The 16,375-nt window shown below is 39.7% G+C and overlaps 2 protein-coding genes across 2 annotated transcripts in view; one reads left to right on the forward strand and one right to left on the reverse strand.

The window, feature by feature from the left end:
- The window catches only part of NCBP1 (nuclear cap binding protein subunit 1), a 38,428-nt gene extending 27,236 nt beyond the window's left edge, over positions 1 to 11,192 (forward strand). Inside the window, exons 16-23 of the mRNA XM_028108691.2 lie at positions 1,919 to 2,041; positions 3,217 to 3,319; positions 4,107 to 4,200; positions 4,907 to 5,010; positions 7,146 to 7,260; positions 8,958 to 9,086; positions 9,666 to 9,779; positions 10,663 to 11,192. Of these exons, the coding sequence (XP_027964492.1) occupies positions 1,919 to 2,041; positions 3,217 to 3,319; positions 4,107 to 4,200; positions 4,907 to 5,010; positions 7,146 to 7,260; positions 8,958 to 9,086; positions 9,666 to 9,779; positions 10,663 to 10,776 (896 nt within the window). The 3' untranslated portion in view covers positions 10,777 to 11,192. The remainder of the gene's footprint in view (positions 1 to 1,918; positions 2,042 to 3,216; positions 3,320 to 4,106; positions 4,201 to 4,906; positions 5,011 to 7,145; positions 7,261 to 8,957; positions 9,087 to 9,665; positions 9,780 to 10,662) is intronic.
- XPA (XPA, DNA damage recognition and repair factor) overlaps positions 746 to 16,375 on the reverse strand; it is a 34,226-nt gene continuing 18,596 nt past the window's right edge. The window contains exon 6 of the mRNA XM_028108700.2: positions 746 to 14,412. Within this exon, the coding sequence (XP_027964501.1) occupies positions 14,264 to 14,412 (149 nt within the window). The 3' untranslated portion in view covers positions 746 to 14,263. The remainder of the gene's footprint in view (positions 14,413 to 16,375) is intronic.

A 16,375-nucleotide genomic window follows, 5' to 3' on the forward strand; every position in this document is an offset into this window, starting at 1 on the left:
AGAAAGTGAACTTTTTCTTTTCTTGGGTTTATATTTTGTGTTTGAAAGGTGATCTATACTAGTCACTATTATTTTGTTTGCCCTGTCATCATTTTGAAGATTCATGATTTACTTAGTTATTACTGGTTTGTAATTTTTTTCTTAATATTGTTTATAATGTTATACCCATGACATTATTTTAAATATGCTGCTAAGTATAGCAAGTTGAATGTAGAGCCAGAACTTATTAAAATGAGAGTGTATTTGTCATGGCGGTAGAGATTATCTGAATTATCATGTGATACCAGTTCAGGTGTGGGAACACAGGTGCACATAGACTGTATTTTGACCAGCAATATGCCTCTAGGAGTAAATTCTTAAATATGGCTTTCTCACTTTTTGGTTACCTCATGTCTGAGATTATGCTGTGAATCAGAGGGCCCATACTGTGATACGCCATTTTGTGCTTTATGTTTAAGGAAGGTAAGGTGTTGTACATTGGTGATCACTGGTAGAGAGGTGCAGAGGTTTTCCACATTAGTCTTTGCAGATGGCACTGCACATGGCTCCTCCATGGGCCCCCCCTTCATGGTGTGTGGCAGTTCTTACATCTTGAAACTCACTCATCTCCCTTGCCTTCTCCTGCGCCCCTGGTTCTCCACCTCCATCTCACACTACACCTGTTTTCCTTGAAGTAAACTCACTTGGTCCCAATGCCGAGTACATTTGCTATGTCACTATGTCACTTAATCCTTGAGACAACTCAGAGAATTAATGTGTTTATTAGACCAATTTTACAATGAGGAATATCTTCAAAGAGGTGAAGCCAGAGTGAGATGGCTTCCAAGTGGTAGAGCCCCGACTCACGTCCAGCCTTACTAACCAAGCAGCCTCACTCTTCCTGCTGCGCTTTCCTGCAAGGGCAAAGCTTGGTGTGGCAGCACTCGGATGTGCTGAGTCTGGAGCTCTGCCTTATCCTGGCCCAGAGAACCATCAAGTCATCGTCGATAGCAACAATTCAGACTTTCGTTGAACGTTGTTTTCTTTATTCCCATAGAAGCAGCTGAGCCTAACAGTTGTCCCTACTATGTTATTTGTCACTTCTTCCCAAGTAGACCCCTGCTCCAGCCAGGCCACTTCCTTTTTTATTTATTCCGGGCTCATGGTTCTTGGTTTTGCCTTTATTTGTGCCATTAACCTCGGTCTGGAAAGCCCTTTTTCTCACCAGTTCCTGTTCTATCTCCAGGGTCTGGCCCAAGCGCCTCTTCTGTAAATACTAACGTTTAGCAAGCCAGTTTTGTGTTGCTCTGGCTACTTTGTGACTATCTTGGTTCCCCCACTACAACGTAGACCCTTTAGTGACAGGATTCTCTTTTTCTTCACTTATTTTCTCTTCTACTTTAAAGGAAAAGCACACAGCGCATGTGACCTATTGTAATTGACTTCATTCAAAATGCTTAGCGACTCCTATTCTATGTCAGGATTGTCTTTTTATTTGTTACCCCCTTGCCTTACATTAAAAGATTTGCAGTTGCTCTGGTGATGCCATACAGTATACATTAGTGCAAATTTTATATACTAAGGACTCAACAGATAATAACTAATAGTAAATACATGGGGTCACAGCATATGAGCATCTGGCTTACACAGATTCAAGTGTATGGCCTAAGCAAAAGACAAAAGCAAATCTATCAAATTGGCAGCCCTTTCCCTGTTCAAACTCAAACTTCACCATCCTAGGGAAAAGGAGGAAGAAGGGGCACTGACCAAAATGAAAGAAATACATTGAGTCTCAGCTTTTTAGCTTAATAAAAGCCTAGGGATTTGAGGACTGTCAAAGGACAGTCATAGAAGTTTAAGTTTCTTGGTTATTTAACTATTCACAAGAACAATCTTAAAACTTAAACTTGATCTACCCTCTTCCCCATTCTGTGCTTAGATTCTCTTCCTGGACATTCAGTTGCCCTCTGTTTAGCTGTTGCCTTTAAAAGTAAAGCAACCAATGATGAAATCTTCAGCATTCTGAAAGATGTACCAAATCCTAACCAGGATGATGATGACGGTAAGGGAATTAAGTACTTCTTCAGTGGAACTATGTATAGGCCGGGTTAAAGCATAAATATAAAGCGTAATGTGAGTTCCTCTTAAGTCTCAACGGATGCTCCTAACCAGTGGCCTGTTCAGTGTGTCAATGGTTCCTAAAACCCAGCTACTTTCTCCCTTATGTAAAAAGAGATCCTCACCTCCCTGTGACATAGCTTACATTCACTAAACACAAAGTAAAAATAATGCTGTTACCGTTGAGAGATTTTTAAACATTCCCTGTTTTCACTTTAGAGAGGTTCCTGACTGGGAGGACTTAGTGAATTATAAAGTTGGATTTTTCACCAATTTTTAAACTATTATAATAATAATGTTTAATACATACTGAGTATGTACCACGTAATTCCAACCAAAATCCCTAGGTTTTTCTCTGGACGAGAGTGGGAAAATAGGCAAAATGATTTGTAAGTTTATCTGATCAGTAAATGAACAAGACAAAAAATGATGAGAGGGACTTGTCTTATCACATATTAAAAGATAGCTTGAAAACTACAGTAACTAAAGCAGTGTGACACTGGCACCAAAAGAGACATGATTTATAAAACAGATGAAAAGTCTGTGACAACTGGGTGATATTTCGGGGGAAAATTTTTTTGTTAGATCTGTACATAAGGACACATGCATAGTAAATTATTTAAAATAAAACATGAATGGCCCTTGGGTTATTTACTACTAGGATTTTGTTTGGATTTTTCTAAGAAATTTGTATTATAGAAAATATATTTAGAAAGCATATGTTGAAATGATGGTTGTAAATTTGGACATTGTCAGACATTTTAAGACTTAGACTTAACTGTTAAGTATTTACTGAGTTATTTTATTAATGTATTATTTTGCCACCATACAGAGAGATATGAACAAGGAAGTTTATGTGGTATTTGTAAAAGAAATGGATCATATAAAAGAATTAGGGAAACAATCCCAAAAAACTAAGAATTAAGATTATGCTTAGTTTTATATTTTGAGTATTTGAAATCAGCAGTGGTCTTTTATTGTTTCATTAGTATTCAAAGAGATGACTGACATGTCTGACTTGCTTGGATGTGAGCATGCCATCCATCTAGCTCCAGGTGATGGACCAAGGAATTGCTATACTTATATTTTCTAGCTGTCTTACTGTGGAATATTTTTCAGATGAAGGATTCAGCTTTAACCCTTTGAAAATAGAGGTCTTCGTACAGACTCTGCTACACTTGGCAGCCAAATCATTCAGCCACTCCTTTAGTGCTCTTGCAAAGTAAGTGCAACAAGAACATGTACTCTGTTTTGAGGGCTTGGCACATTGCTTGGTGTATACCAGTGATACAGTAATTTTTAGCTAAAATTGTTGAACGTGAAGATCTTAATAGTATTGTCCTATATTTTAATACAGTGCTTCTGGTTTGTAGTAGCTAACACCCTATTTGGCTCCTGTCAGTCCATATGGACCGTTTGCCTATATACATGGCAGGTACATTTTTTCATGTGTACTTTTAGAGAAACTAGTGAGAAACGTGGGTCCATAGGACAATCATATATAGTCAAGAAGCTCTCACCCTGTCTAAACATCTTCCTAAAGGAAGGTAAGCAGAAATGAGAGCCAGCTACACTTTGGGGAGTCACCCAAAGGTTGACACCTATAGACAGAGCTTTCTACCACCTCAGACAATGCAAAAGAAGAAAGAGCATATAGATACTCCTGCAGCGGAGCAGAGAAACCAGGTCTCTAATGCAGGGTTCCCACGGAAAGTGCAGTCAGGCTACTACTTCACCTGCGTTCAGAGACCACGCCTTAGCCCTCACCTGTTCTTAGGTAGACAGAAAACTGTGGTCCTAGGCTGATAGTGGTATATTGAAAATCTCTTTTAAGATTTTGTCACAAATTTCATACAGACCATGAATTTTATATCCTTAATGGTTAACATTCAGTTATTTTGCATTTATGTATTACACTGTAAATGGAGTAGCATCAAAAAGGCCTTGAAAAACTTAAAATCCTTAATGAATAAGTTTATCTGTGGTATTTTTACCCCCACTGTCAAAAGGTTTCATGAAGTCTTCAAAACCCTGGCTGAGAGTGATGAAGGAAAGTTACATGTTCTAAGAGTTATGTTTGAGGTCTGGAGGAACCATCCACAGGTAAAAATTTTAATTAGACATGCTGAGGCTCTGTATAGGTATAAAAATAAGGCAATTAATGCCATTGTTTTAAAACATGAAATTTGAGTCTGTCTATAGAATCGTTTTAAATTCTGTAGTTTTTTTAATGCTGTAGAAGTCTTGGTATTTGATTCATTCATTAAAGAGCAGGTGTTATGATCAACACATTTTAAATTTGTAGTAAGAATACTTGTTGCTTGGAAGAGTCTACCACTTGGGTTAGGAAATAGTTATCAAGTCTTCCCAATTTCTACAAACCAGCTTTGAGGCTTTCTCAAACCTCAGTTACTGTTTTCATACTATATGTTTTAAAGAGGCATGAAAGTAATTGTGAATATATTAACACTTTTTTTTATAATGAAACATTCTTAGATTTTTTAATTTAAGGATTCAGCGGAGTTTGTATGTTTTTGTATTCTCCAATATTTTCAAAAAATTTTAGGTGTTACCAACAGTTTTTCTTTTCGCTCCATCTTTACTGGCATTATAGTTCTCTTACTTTCTTATAGTAAGTACCAGAGCCAAACAGAGTGTGGAATAAATCTTAAGACCTAATGATTAAATTAATCCATTCCATAACCACTGAAAATGAATTTCAGACTTTGTATTTTGGTTTTGTAGCTGTGGGATTTTTGTGGCTTCCATGTAAGTGTGATTTACCCTAACAGTTCTTTTCTCATTGTAGATGATTGCTGTACTGGTAGATAAGATGATCCGTACACAGATTGTTGACTGTGCTGCAGTGGCAAATTGGATCTTCTCTTCAGAACTGTCTCGAGACTTTACTAGGTAAGTGTGGATTAATTTACAAAGTTTGTATTCTCTAAGAATCTGTTTATATTTGGTCTCATGCATGAGCTCCAAATTCTGGTTCAGACATCGTTAATATACCAATGGTCTGATCTGGTAGAACTGGACTTGGCAAAAGATTCCTGGGCAATGCAAATACACAGCCAGGCAGTTTTGCAGCACCTCTTAAGGACACACATGTAAACTGAATCAGGACCCAGCCAGAGAAGTAGAATTGCTGATAAAGGATCCAGACTTGGGAGAGAAGATCAGGCTGTATGTCAGGGTCTGAACTAGACAGTGGGACGCAGGGAAGAGTCCAGCTCAACTGGGGACCTGGAATGCATAGCAGGAGTTAGGAGAAACCAAAGTCACAGTAGATTAAGTATACATCATGGAGGGATTGAGGAAAAGTTTGGTGGACATCTGAGTGCCCATGGGGAAGGGAGGTGTCTCACGTCAGTCACGAGAAACCTAGATTGAATGCAGGAGATTCATTCTAGACCCATTTCCCCTACAGGAAAAGACTTTTCATTAAGCTTGGTTCTTACTCATGAAGTGAGTCCACAGGTTTTTTAACTGATTGGGACTGGAACAGTAGGAGTTGATTCAAAACAGGCAATAAAGGAATATTGCTTATAAGGATATAAAAATCCATCACAGCCTTTATCCTCTTCATTGTATTTGGTATTGCAGAGGACACTGGTCTGAAATGAACTGAATCCTTAGGGTGGAAGGGTATGATCTAAAGTTATATCAGCCAGATTGGCATTCATAAATGAAGGCAACGACATTTCTCAGATTTGCAAACTCTCAGAAAATTGACCACTGAGGTTATTTGGTAGCCATTATCCTGAGTGACTTAATGTTTGCAACTCATTTCAGCCTCACCCCCACACTATGGAGTGGGTTACATTATCTATATTTTACCAAACAGGAAAGTGTTGCAGAGTGCTTAAGTAGCTTGTCCAAAGTCACAACTAAGTACAGAGTCAGAATTCAAACACAGGCATTCTTGAACGGATAAAGGGCTCAAAAGCTCCATCTGTTCTTGAACCCCAAGCTCAAGTATTCCTAACTCTGCAAAGCCTTCCCTGACCACCCATTCCGGAGCTGAAGTATTCTGCTCTTATGCCCTGTCCACTAATGCTCTAGACTTTAAGTTTGATGACTAAGCTGTTTTATTATCTTCCACTGAAACTGCCATCATCCAAGTCAAAATGTATAGAGGGAAGTCCTCTTCTGCACTGTATCTTGGGGTTAGGAAGAACTAACTAGTTTGTAGATGGACATAGTTAAGACGCTGCTTCAAAAAATAAACCATTTATGCAACAAACTTTTTAAAGCACCTACAAGGTGATCCTGCTTGAGCAATTTGCTGATAAAGAAGCAGACATATATTTATCTCATTCTAAAAGCCCAGCAGTTGATAGCTATTGTGAACTAGTAAGTTCCTTAAATGTTCCAGAGAAATGGCTGAATGTATGCTATAGTTAAGTAGCATAAAGGATGTGAAATGAGCCTCAGATTCGGTTTCCATTTTGAGACAACTCCAATACAAAATGTTTAAATTTAAAAGATAGGGCACCTGGGTGGCTCAGATGGTTAAGCGTCTGCCTTTGGCTCAGGTCATGTGGGATCGAGCCCCGCATCAGGGTCCCTGCTCAGCGGGAAGCCTGCTTCTCCCGCTCCCTCTCCCAGTCTCCCTGCTTGTGTTCCCTCTCTTGCTGTGTCTTTCTCTGTCAAATAAATAAAATCTTTAAAAATAAATAAAATTTAGAAGAGAGAAAATGTATTTTTGTTCCTAATGTACATATTTTTTTTCTGGTTTGCCATTTCACTTCATTGAGTTATATACACATACCTTTTATGCATGTCTAGAAGGGGATGGAAATAAAAATGACAAGGACCCAGTACTGCCTTCCAGGAAGCTCACCTGAGTCTAATAGGTAGAGACAGATGTTTGCACAATTTATAATACAAAAAGAATTTTAAGTGTTGCTGGAGAAATAGGACTAATTCTGCCTACTGAACAGCGGAAGACCTTCAGCATGAGTAGGTTATAAAAGTTGAGAGATCTTATTTTCTGTAAGTGTACTTGAACATACAGTAACTAAATGCTGTGTTACTTTAAGATTATTTGTTTGGGAAATCTTGCACTCCACAATTCGTAAGATGAACAAACACGTTCTCAAAATCCAGAAAGAGCTGGAAGAAGCAAAAGAAAAACTCGCAAGGCAACACAAACGGGTAAGTGTTAATGTTGATTCGTAAATGGTCAAAGAAAGTATGCCAGAAACTCTTAAAAATATTCAGAGTTCATTACCTTGATAGGAACTTCTTTTTTCTGAGGCCAAATTATGCAGACTGTTGTAGAAGTAGAGGGAGAGGAAGGACCTGGGGGTGTGTTGCTCCCTGCTGCTACACTGTGTGATGAACCTGGAAAGAAGCCACAAACCAGGCTTTTCCGTAGTTCTCTCTGGATCCACTTCATGTTTGCTCTTCCCAAAAGGGAAAGCAGAGAAGGAAAGAGGACACTTGTATTTCTCTAATAACAGTTTCTGGTGCACGAGGGGGGACAGGGAGAAGACTGTGTACCACTTTCCCCATACTGTGGGGAGGGATGGGCGGTCCTTCCCTGGTTTACAGAATACTTCTCCTGTCACTGAGTATGGTTAGCCATTTTGGGGGGAAGCAGTGAGCTGCATTCCACAATTTTACATAATAGTACTCCTAGTATTCTTCAGGACAGGATTTTCCAGTGTTGTGCATATTTGCCAGAGTAGGTAGAAACAAATTTAATGACTTACATGAACCTACAGCAGGTTCAAGTGCTAGTCTCCATAAAGACATACATACATATGGTATATAAACACACATTTACAAACTTTAAAATACTGCAAGGTAAATGGTGTCATCCCCATTTTATACATGTCCAAATTGAGGCTCAGAGAACTTAAATAACTTGCTCAAGCTTACATGGTTAAGTGACAGAGCTTAGGATCTGACCCAGGCCTGTCAGATTCCGGGGACTTTCCTTCATGCCATACCGTTCTCTAGATAGGTGGTGTCCAACACAGTAACTGCTAGCCGCATATAACTGTAAGTGAATTAAAATGAAATACAATTTAGAATTCAGTTCTTTAGTCACACGAATCCCATTTCAAGTGCTCAACAGTCATGTGTGGCTAGTGGCTACCGTGATGGGCAGCACAGAGTGATACAACATTTCCCTCATCACAGAAGGGTCTACCAGGCAGTAGTATTTAGAACCTAGCCTTAGTGTGCTGTTAGGAAAAAACCGGCATCTACCCAGTTGCCTCCAACAGAATAAGGCAGACCCCATAACAGGTGCTACGTTAGAGATAAAAGCAGAATTCTGTAAAAACAGAGAGGGGGTTCTGATAATTTTGCATCAAGGGTAGAAGGCGGCCATCACAGATGGGGCCTTAACAACAGTGTGTTATCTTAGCCAAAAGGCTCCCGAGAATCTAACCCTGTACTTCCCTAAGCAGTGGTTCGGTGTTCACCAGTTCAGGGTTCACAGCAAACGCATAAACATAATGATGGTAAATAACAAGAATCTACTGTACATTTTCCATGGAGCTCAAAGCTGCTTTCATTTTGAATGGAGGAAAAATGTGACACACACTTCCTCCCTGAATGGACTATCTCATAAAAGGTGTTAACTCACTTCTGCTGGGAATGCAGACATCCCCACCCGCTGTTACCCAAGACAGGTGCCACAACATTTCCCTGGCCTGGATAAGTGCCCACAGGGCTGGTGGGCGTATGTGTGCACGGAGGGTGGCGGACTACTTCCACCTTAGAATACAAGTCTCCAAGCGGCATTTGACCAGACACAGGAACATCCTACCCCTTACTTGATGGGGTTTAATACACTGGCATTCTAATGGCATTTTCCTTTTGTTCTGCGCGTCCTGCAGCGAAGTGACGATGATGACAGAAGCAGTGACAGGAAAGATGGGGCTCTGGAGGAGCAAATAGAAAGATTGCAAGAAAAAGTGGAATCTGCTCAGAGTGAACAGAAGAACCTCTTCCTTGTCATATTCCAGGTATCTTGTCTTGGGACACTGATAGGTAAAAAAAATGTTTGGAAAATGGGATTTTTAATCATAATACATAATCATCTATAAAAATTTAAAAGACAAAAATTTACAAAGGAAGTAAAAGTTTTCTACTTGGAGGTAACCCATGTCTGTGGTGTTTAGTGTTCTTACAGGACCGTCGCTCCGGGCTTTAACAGAATGTGTGAGGGTACTTTTAAGTACCTCTCTCATATTTAGTTACTCCCAATTGTTGATCATTTATTTTCCCTTCTGATGAAATAGATGATCATTTTATACATGCATTTCTGATTATGTCCTTAAAAATAGATGCTGAGAAAAATGACAAGCATAGTAATCTAGATATTAAAGGTGTTCATGTACTGAAAAAAGGATGTACTAACATTAGCACTGGTCTGCCTTTCTAGACTGACAGTATTTATTAACTTAGGAAAGTTGGTAATACATACCACAAAGACCAAGTACAACAGGAATGCCTTTGAGGTCTCTTGGTCGAAAATGTGATTGTTTTCTGAAGTATAAGAATTCTCCCTGTAACACTGCTTTAACTTTGTACCCCCTTTCCAGCGTTTTATCATGATCTTGACCGAGCACTTAGTACGATGTGAGACTGATGGGACCAGCGTATTAACCCCATGGTATAAGAACTGTATAGAGAGGCTCCAGCAGATCTTCTTACAGGTTTGTGGGAAACTGCTTAGATAATAAACATCACTATTCTCAGGCACAAGGATTTTGCATTTTAAAAAAGGGTCAGATTTGTCAGGTTTTGTAGTACCTATAAGGCCCTTTTTATGTCCATTTGCTCCTACTGTGGCTTATCAGCATATTTAGGCTTAAATGACTCCTCTACCATCCAGATTCCTAATTGCTGTTCGCTAGGCCTACAGGGGCCTCAGTATGTGCAAGTCATACAGGCACACATAGAAGAGATTGGCATTTTCTGTCACTTTTCGCCCCCGCCACATAGCCTCAACAGGTCGGATTTTCAGTGAGACAGATGAGCTGTTTATTTTTAACAGACAAAATGAAGTTTGGGTTTCTTATTTTGTGGAGTAGTTACTAGAGAATTAGCCAGTCATCTGTTATCTCTTTGTAAAAGAAAATAATTTTAAATGCTCTAACCGGTAAAACGAAAAAGGGAAAGTAGTGCCAAGTATCTTTACTCATGTCTCAGCAACCATAGTTTTCATCCGCTTTCCTGGGTGGTTTTTCATCTTGGGCCAGTCCCTGTCTGGGCTACTTTTGTCTTGGTCCATAGGGACCCAGCCGCCCCGCCTGTAGCCGCCACCGCTCTCAAGCATGAATTACGTTTACATTCAAATCCAGTTCTGGCCAGTTGGTTTCTAAGTTATTGAACATCCTACCTGCTTTATTTCTGACTACATTTTCTTAACGTTAAGGCTTTTCAGGAGCCCATTCTTCCTCTCAAGCATAACCACTTTTTTCCTCCTACCCCTTCCCACCATTCCACAACGTGGGCAGGCTGCTGAGGGAAGTGTTCCGCAAGATTGCTCAAGTGGTCTTTTTCCTGACCTAAGCCTCCCCTTTTCTGTGTCCACAGCATCACCAAATAATCCAGCAGTACATGGTGACCCTGGAGAACCTGCTCTTCACTGCTGAGTTAGATCCTCATATCCTGGCTGTGTTCCAGCAGTTCTGTGCCCTACAGGCCTGAGGGTCCTTTTATTCCCCCGTCAAGATTTTTTAAAAATAGCTCAAAATAATTTGTCTTATTTTTTTGATGGTTTGAATGCTTGCTTTCTTGTAGCATCCTTTCACTTACTAAAGGGGGAGGGGGAGGAGGACAGTGAAGAATAAAGCATTGATTACCTTTAATTGCCCGCACAGAGCAGAAATTCCCGACTGACAATGTGACGATGACCATAGGATGTGTTATATATGTGACAGATACAACTTTTCTGGCATTTTTTCCTCCTTAAGGCACAAAAGTGATTTGAGGTATGTGAACACTAGAGGTCCAGCTTACAAAGTAGTATATAGAACCAGTGGGTTTACTATCAAGTAGCATAGCTTCTCCCAGCTCATGGATAACCTAATATGGCTGAAATAAAACTAAAAATGTTTTTTAAACTTTGGTATTTCATGATTTATCATCTCAGTCTACTTGAAAATCAGTGGTTTCTTATTGAACGTCTACTTCCCTCATTTGGAATTCTCTCTCCAAAGTATCTTAATATTTTAAGACATTACTTATTAATGTTATTCAGAGTAGCACTACCCAAATTCTTTACAGTTATATTCTAATTTAAACCACAATCTCCGGGGGTGAAACAGAGCCAGCCAGCGTTCTGAAGTCTCCCCCAGTGCTGTCCATTGGGTGGCAGCTGTGGGAACCTGAGAGCGATCTAGTCATCTCCTCTAGTCTCAGAGACAGATTTGTCCAAGGCCCACTAGTGAGGTACATGGTAAAGTGGAAATAGAAGTACCTTGATTGGCTAAAACTGTACTTGGAATTAGATATAGGTTTGGGTTTTGTTTCTACAGAACTTGGTCCAAGTAATTACTAATTCTTGAGCTTGTTTCCTATACAGTCTTAAAGCTTAACTGAGGTAAGCATGCACATAAAATAAGCATAAGGGATTATCTGACATTGCAAACTGTAAGCATTTTAAGACTTCACTAAACCTTAGGAAAAATTTTTATCAACAACCCCACAACTGCTAAGTAGTATTCCTGTGCCTGTGTACAACACAGGTATTTTTAACTTATTACATCATAAATTTAGAATGCATTAATATTTTTCATATTGTTACCCAGTCTCTTTTGTTTACCCTGCATTTAGTGGCTACAGAATATAGTCTACTCAAGAGATAGGAATTCCTAGGATTTTTAAATACCATACCATTTAAAACAATTATTCACAGAATTAAGGGTGCATGGCAAGTTACTAGCAGGAAAGGGACTAACACCCAGGTTCTTGTCTAAATATTCTTTTGGTTATGCTATTCCTCCTTCCCACAAACAGTAGTCAGTTAGACATGGCTCCTGTCCTCAAGAAGCCAAAACGATAACCATTTAAGGCTCTGGTAACTGACCCTATACTGCCCTGTAGCCCTCCCTATCCCAGTGTACTGCAGTTTGACTGGTTATACCTGCTTGATCCCAAGTCTAGAGGAATTTTTCTCTTGGAGCCTCTCTTCATGTGTAATATTGCTTCTAACAAGAATTCACTGATGTGACCCTGCTCTGTACAGTTTGGCAGCTAAGTTTATAAAAAAAAAAAAACGAAGTTGAATTTCAAAAAGTATTAAGAGCAAAAACATTCAGTAGCTGCTTTCCCCCCTAAAGCAGCTAATACAAAAGAATGGCATGTCACTACCGTATCTGCAAAAAAATCAACGTTAAATATTCTATCAATGCCATTTAACATTTCCTTTGTCAAAGTGAACGAACATATGCTTTGTTTTCCTTGATTCTAAATCTCCCTTCCAGGAATAATTCAGGCAGTGGTTCATATGAAAATAAGTTTGCTTCCTCTTCCTGAAAAGTATTTAGTAATTTGTTGTATAATTTACTAATCTGTAATTATACCTGAAAATGAGGAAAGAACTTGCCAACCTGGGTAGAATACATTGGGCTGTCAGTGTTCTCTGGATACTGGGGTCATCTTCAAGTGATGAAAGAGTGAAGAGAAGCATACGTGAAACTAGACAAATCTAGAACTATACTGTCCTGATTAGAATACGTGCTCATGAACAAGTGGCTACTCTGTGCCACATGCCAGATTCACCCTATTTAATCCTCCCAACCATCCTCTGAGAGATGATTGTGCCCACCCAGCAGATAAAAAGAGGCCCATGGAGTAACCTGCCCAAGGCCCACAGCTAAAAAGTGGAATTTGAACCTAGGGCCATGGGGCGCAACGGCTCTTTATGGCCCACGCAGTTAATATCGTTGTGAGCTGCCTAGACCCCTTGTTGCTCTGTTGACATCAAGCTGGAAGCTTTTCTGGGGTCCCAGGAAGGTCTTGCTACCCGTTCTGAATAAATTTTTACTAAATCAGTAATTAGCATGGCATGTTAAAAAATCAACACTTGACTAATATACTAAACATTTCTATGTTGAATTCTTAGAGAACAATTAGTAATTACAGTCTCAAGTCTATTTGAGTTGGACTAGTTTGGACTTGCCTTTCTTCAAGCATAATCTCCAGGACAGCTGATCTACAAAGGAAGATGAAAACATATAAACTTCCTATTCTCTTTGTAGCAACCGGACTAAAAAAGCCATGTCAAAGAACAACTTGAAAATATCCAGTTTATCTTAACTTGAACAGGTTTTGTTAAAAAAAAAAAAAAAAATGCACAGACCCTGTAGTCAAGCACAAATCCTCCTACTAGCTCCAACTACCTTGTGATCTTTCTGGCAAGATGGGCAAAACTGACTAGCTAAACTTGATCCAGATGCCTGGGGTGATGTCAGGTTGTAGGTTATCACATCCTTTAAAAGTGCTAAGTAATCACAGAAGTTCTCCTCCCTCCCAGGATTAAATGAGAATACCTGTAAGCCATTTCGCATCACACCTGCCTGATCCACCGTAAGTGCTCTGTGAAATGTTAACAAGTTAGGATAAACTTAGTACCTTTTTGATCAATAAGACAATATGGCTGTTTTTCCACTTTAATCCATATTTGAAAAGGGCTATCTAGACACGGACCTTAGGGCCTATGGTAGTAAACTGTAAGGATACAGAAAACATGATCAGACTGCCACGACTCAATTCCTGCTGTCCAGTCAGGCCTTGTCCAACAGCAGCTCTCCACTCCCTCACGTGGAGACAGCATCTAGAAGACCCGGCTAGCCTCCGGGGTGCAGGATCTACTACTGTCCCTTGTTTGCTGGGAGAAGAATCTGCTTCAGCTGCTTCTGCCCTTACTAAAAGCTCTTCCTCCTATTCCAATCTAGGGTTTGGTTTGGTTTATTTCTCAGTTTTAGCTCTAACCTAACTTTTGAACCTATTCCACCCCTCAGCTCCCATCCCTGTTGTAGAGAAAAGCAATCCCAGACCCAGTATTTTGCCCACAACCAGACCTGCTGGACTCTAACTGAAACTTGCTCTTAAGCTGTAACATACACATTTCTTCCTGAAGCATTATTTACACAAGTGTTCATTCATCTGTGAATACTTGACACTTAACTAGTCACATCTTCTCATATGTCAGCTCATGGCCACACACAGTACAAGTCTTCCGATACATGTCATCCTCCAGGTTTTCTTCTGGTCCATACTCATGCTGATGAGCAACTGTTTCCCTTCTCCACACGCTGCTTCTTACTGCTCGCCGTAATTCTAAGAAATAAGGAAAAGCCAGCCTTTCAGTGATGCTATTCAGCTGAATCCCAAAATCCATCAAGCTTGCTTGTGTGTGTGTAAACCAAATATGGTTTACATTAATTTTATAACAAATCAAAATTGATTCTAGAACCTTGGCCAGCATGGCCTATAAAATTACTCGTTGGAGCTGCGTGAAATGGGATAGATACACAGAAATGGGGTAAGTGGGTTAAGAGGGAGGGACAGTAAAACAAAAAAATTCAGAAGATGAGTAAAAGAGGAGTTTAAAAAATGGGATTTGTTCAAGCAGCTGAGAAAAATGGTGCCACAGCAGGAAAGGGGAGTCAGCCAGGATAACTCAGGACGAGATGCATTTCAAAGTTCTGTACATTAGAGGCCACTTCTGTAAGAGGCAGGCCAAGCTTTGCTTGCAAGAGAACTAGAAAGCCAAGAAGTCGGCTACTATGCTGGGGTTTCATCTTAGAGAAACTGCTTGTGCACCTGACCTGAAGTCTGTTCAGTTCCTTATCTTACAAAATGAGAGCAATATTTTAGGAGAGGGATTGCCAATTATTGCAAAGCACAATCTAAATCTAAGAATCAAAAGCAAGTAAGAGCTGAAAAGAACCACAGTTTTTATTTTACTACTTTATTTTGCAGGTAGGAAAATGGAACAAAAATAGCTTGTGACCGCAGGTCAGTAATTCCAGAGTTTAGAACTTTTTCCACTGTATCATGTTAAAATGTCATTTAAAAAAAAAAAACTGTTGGATGCTTTGAAAAGCAACTAAGCCAATCACATTTTAAAAGTTCACACTGCATTACCTGAAGAAACCAAATGCTTAGTATTAACTGGAAATTAATGAGCTAATAACTTCTCCGTTTCCAGTTTGATGAATCAAAAACACTAATTTTTTTTTTCTGACCAGTGATCCATCAAGCCCAGCTCTGACAGCACACTACCTAAGGAAGAGTATGTTACATAATCTCAACCATAAAAATCACTATACACCAAGTGATCACACATTTTCTTTAATCCTCTTTAGATTTGTAAGTAGTATCAAAATACTTGAATCTTTGTATTTCAGCCTTTATTGTATCTTAAGGATACGCAGATGTAGCGCTATGTATCAGGCACTGTTCTAAGCACTTTATAAACACATTTTATCCTCACAACCCTTTAAGTACAACTACCATCCCACTTTTTTTTTTTAAGTTTTTTTTTTTTTTTAAAGATTTTATTTGACAGAGAGAGAGACACAGCAAGAGAAGGAACACAGGCAGGGGGAGTGGGAGAGGGAGAAGGGTTCCCATGGAGCACGGAGCCCGATGCGGGGCTCCATCCCAGGACCCTGGGATCATGACCTGAGCCGAAGGCAGATGCTTCAGGACTGAGCCACCCAGGTGCCCCTACCATCCCACTTTTAACAGATGAGAAAACCAAGGCCCAAAGAAGTTAATACGTTGTGCCTAAGATAAAACTGCTAGTTGATGCCAACGGCATGGTCTATCTCAGGTTCCTGTTAACCACAAAGGCTTGTGCTGCCTTTTCTCACCTGCAGTATGAGAAGCACTGGGTGTCAGACCACTATTTTTAGGCTTCAATGCATGCACCTCTAGACAGTTTCCAAACTAGGGGGAAAATCGTGTTCATCCAAACAATAATCTTTATTCCTATATTCTGTCACATTCTGAAGGCAGCAATTTTTTCTAGACATACGTGGAATGTCCTATTTTTTTTATTTTAACCTTAGGGTATTTTCTAAATAAAAAATGAAGTCACGTGCTGACTAGCACAAATGCCTCAGGGTTTCGGTCAATGACAAGAAGAGGTCTCCTGTTTGAGTTCCAATACCTCCCTTCCGAATTTGTTCTGATATAAAGTACGCTAGCCACTTTTCCTTTACCACTCCACTGAGAAAATGCTCTCAAAATCTGACTGCATCCCGGTCACTGCTAAGCTAACCTCTAACTTGAG

Source organism: Eumetopias jubatus, unplaced genomic scaffold, assembly GCF_037043125.1.
Source record: "Eumetopias jubatus isolate StellerSeaLion01/CBP00866 unplaced genomic scaffold, mEumJub1_p1.0 scaffold_15, whole genome shotgun sequence".
Lineage (NCBI taxonomy): Eukaryota > Metazoa > Chordata > Mammalia > Carnivora > Otariidae > Eumetopias > Eumetopias jubatus.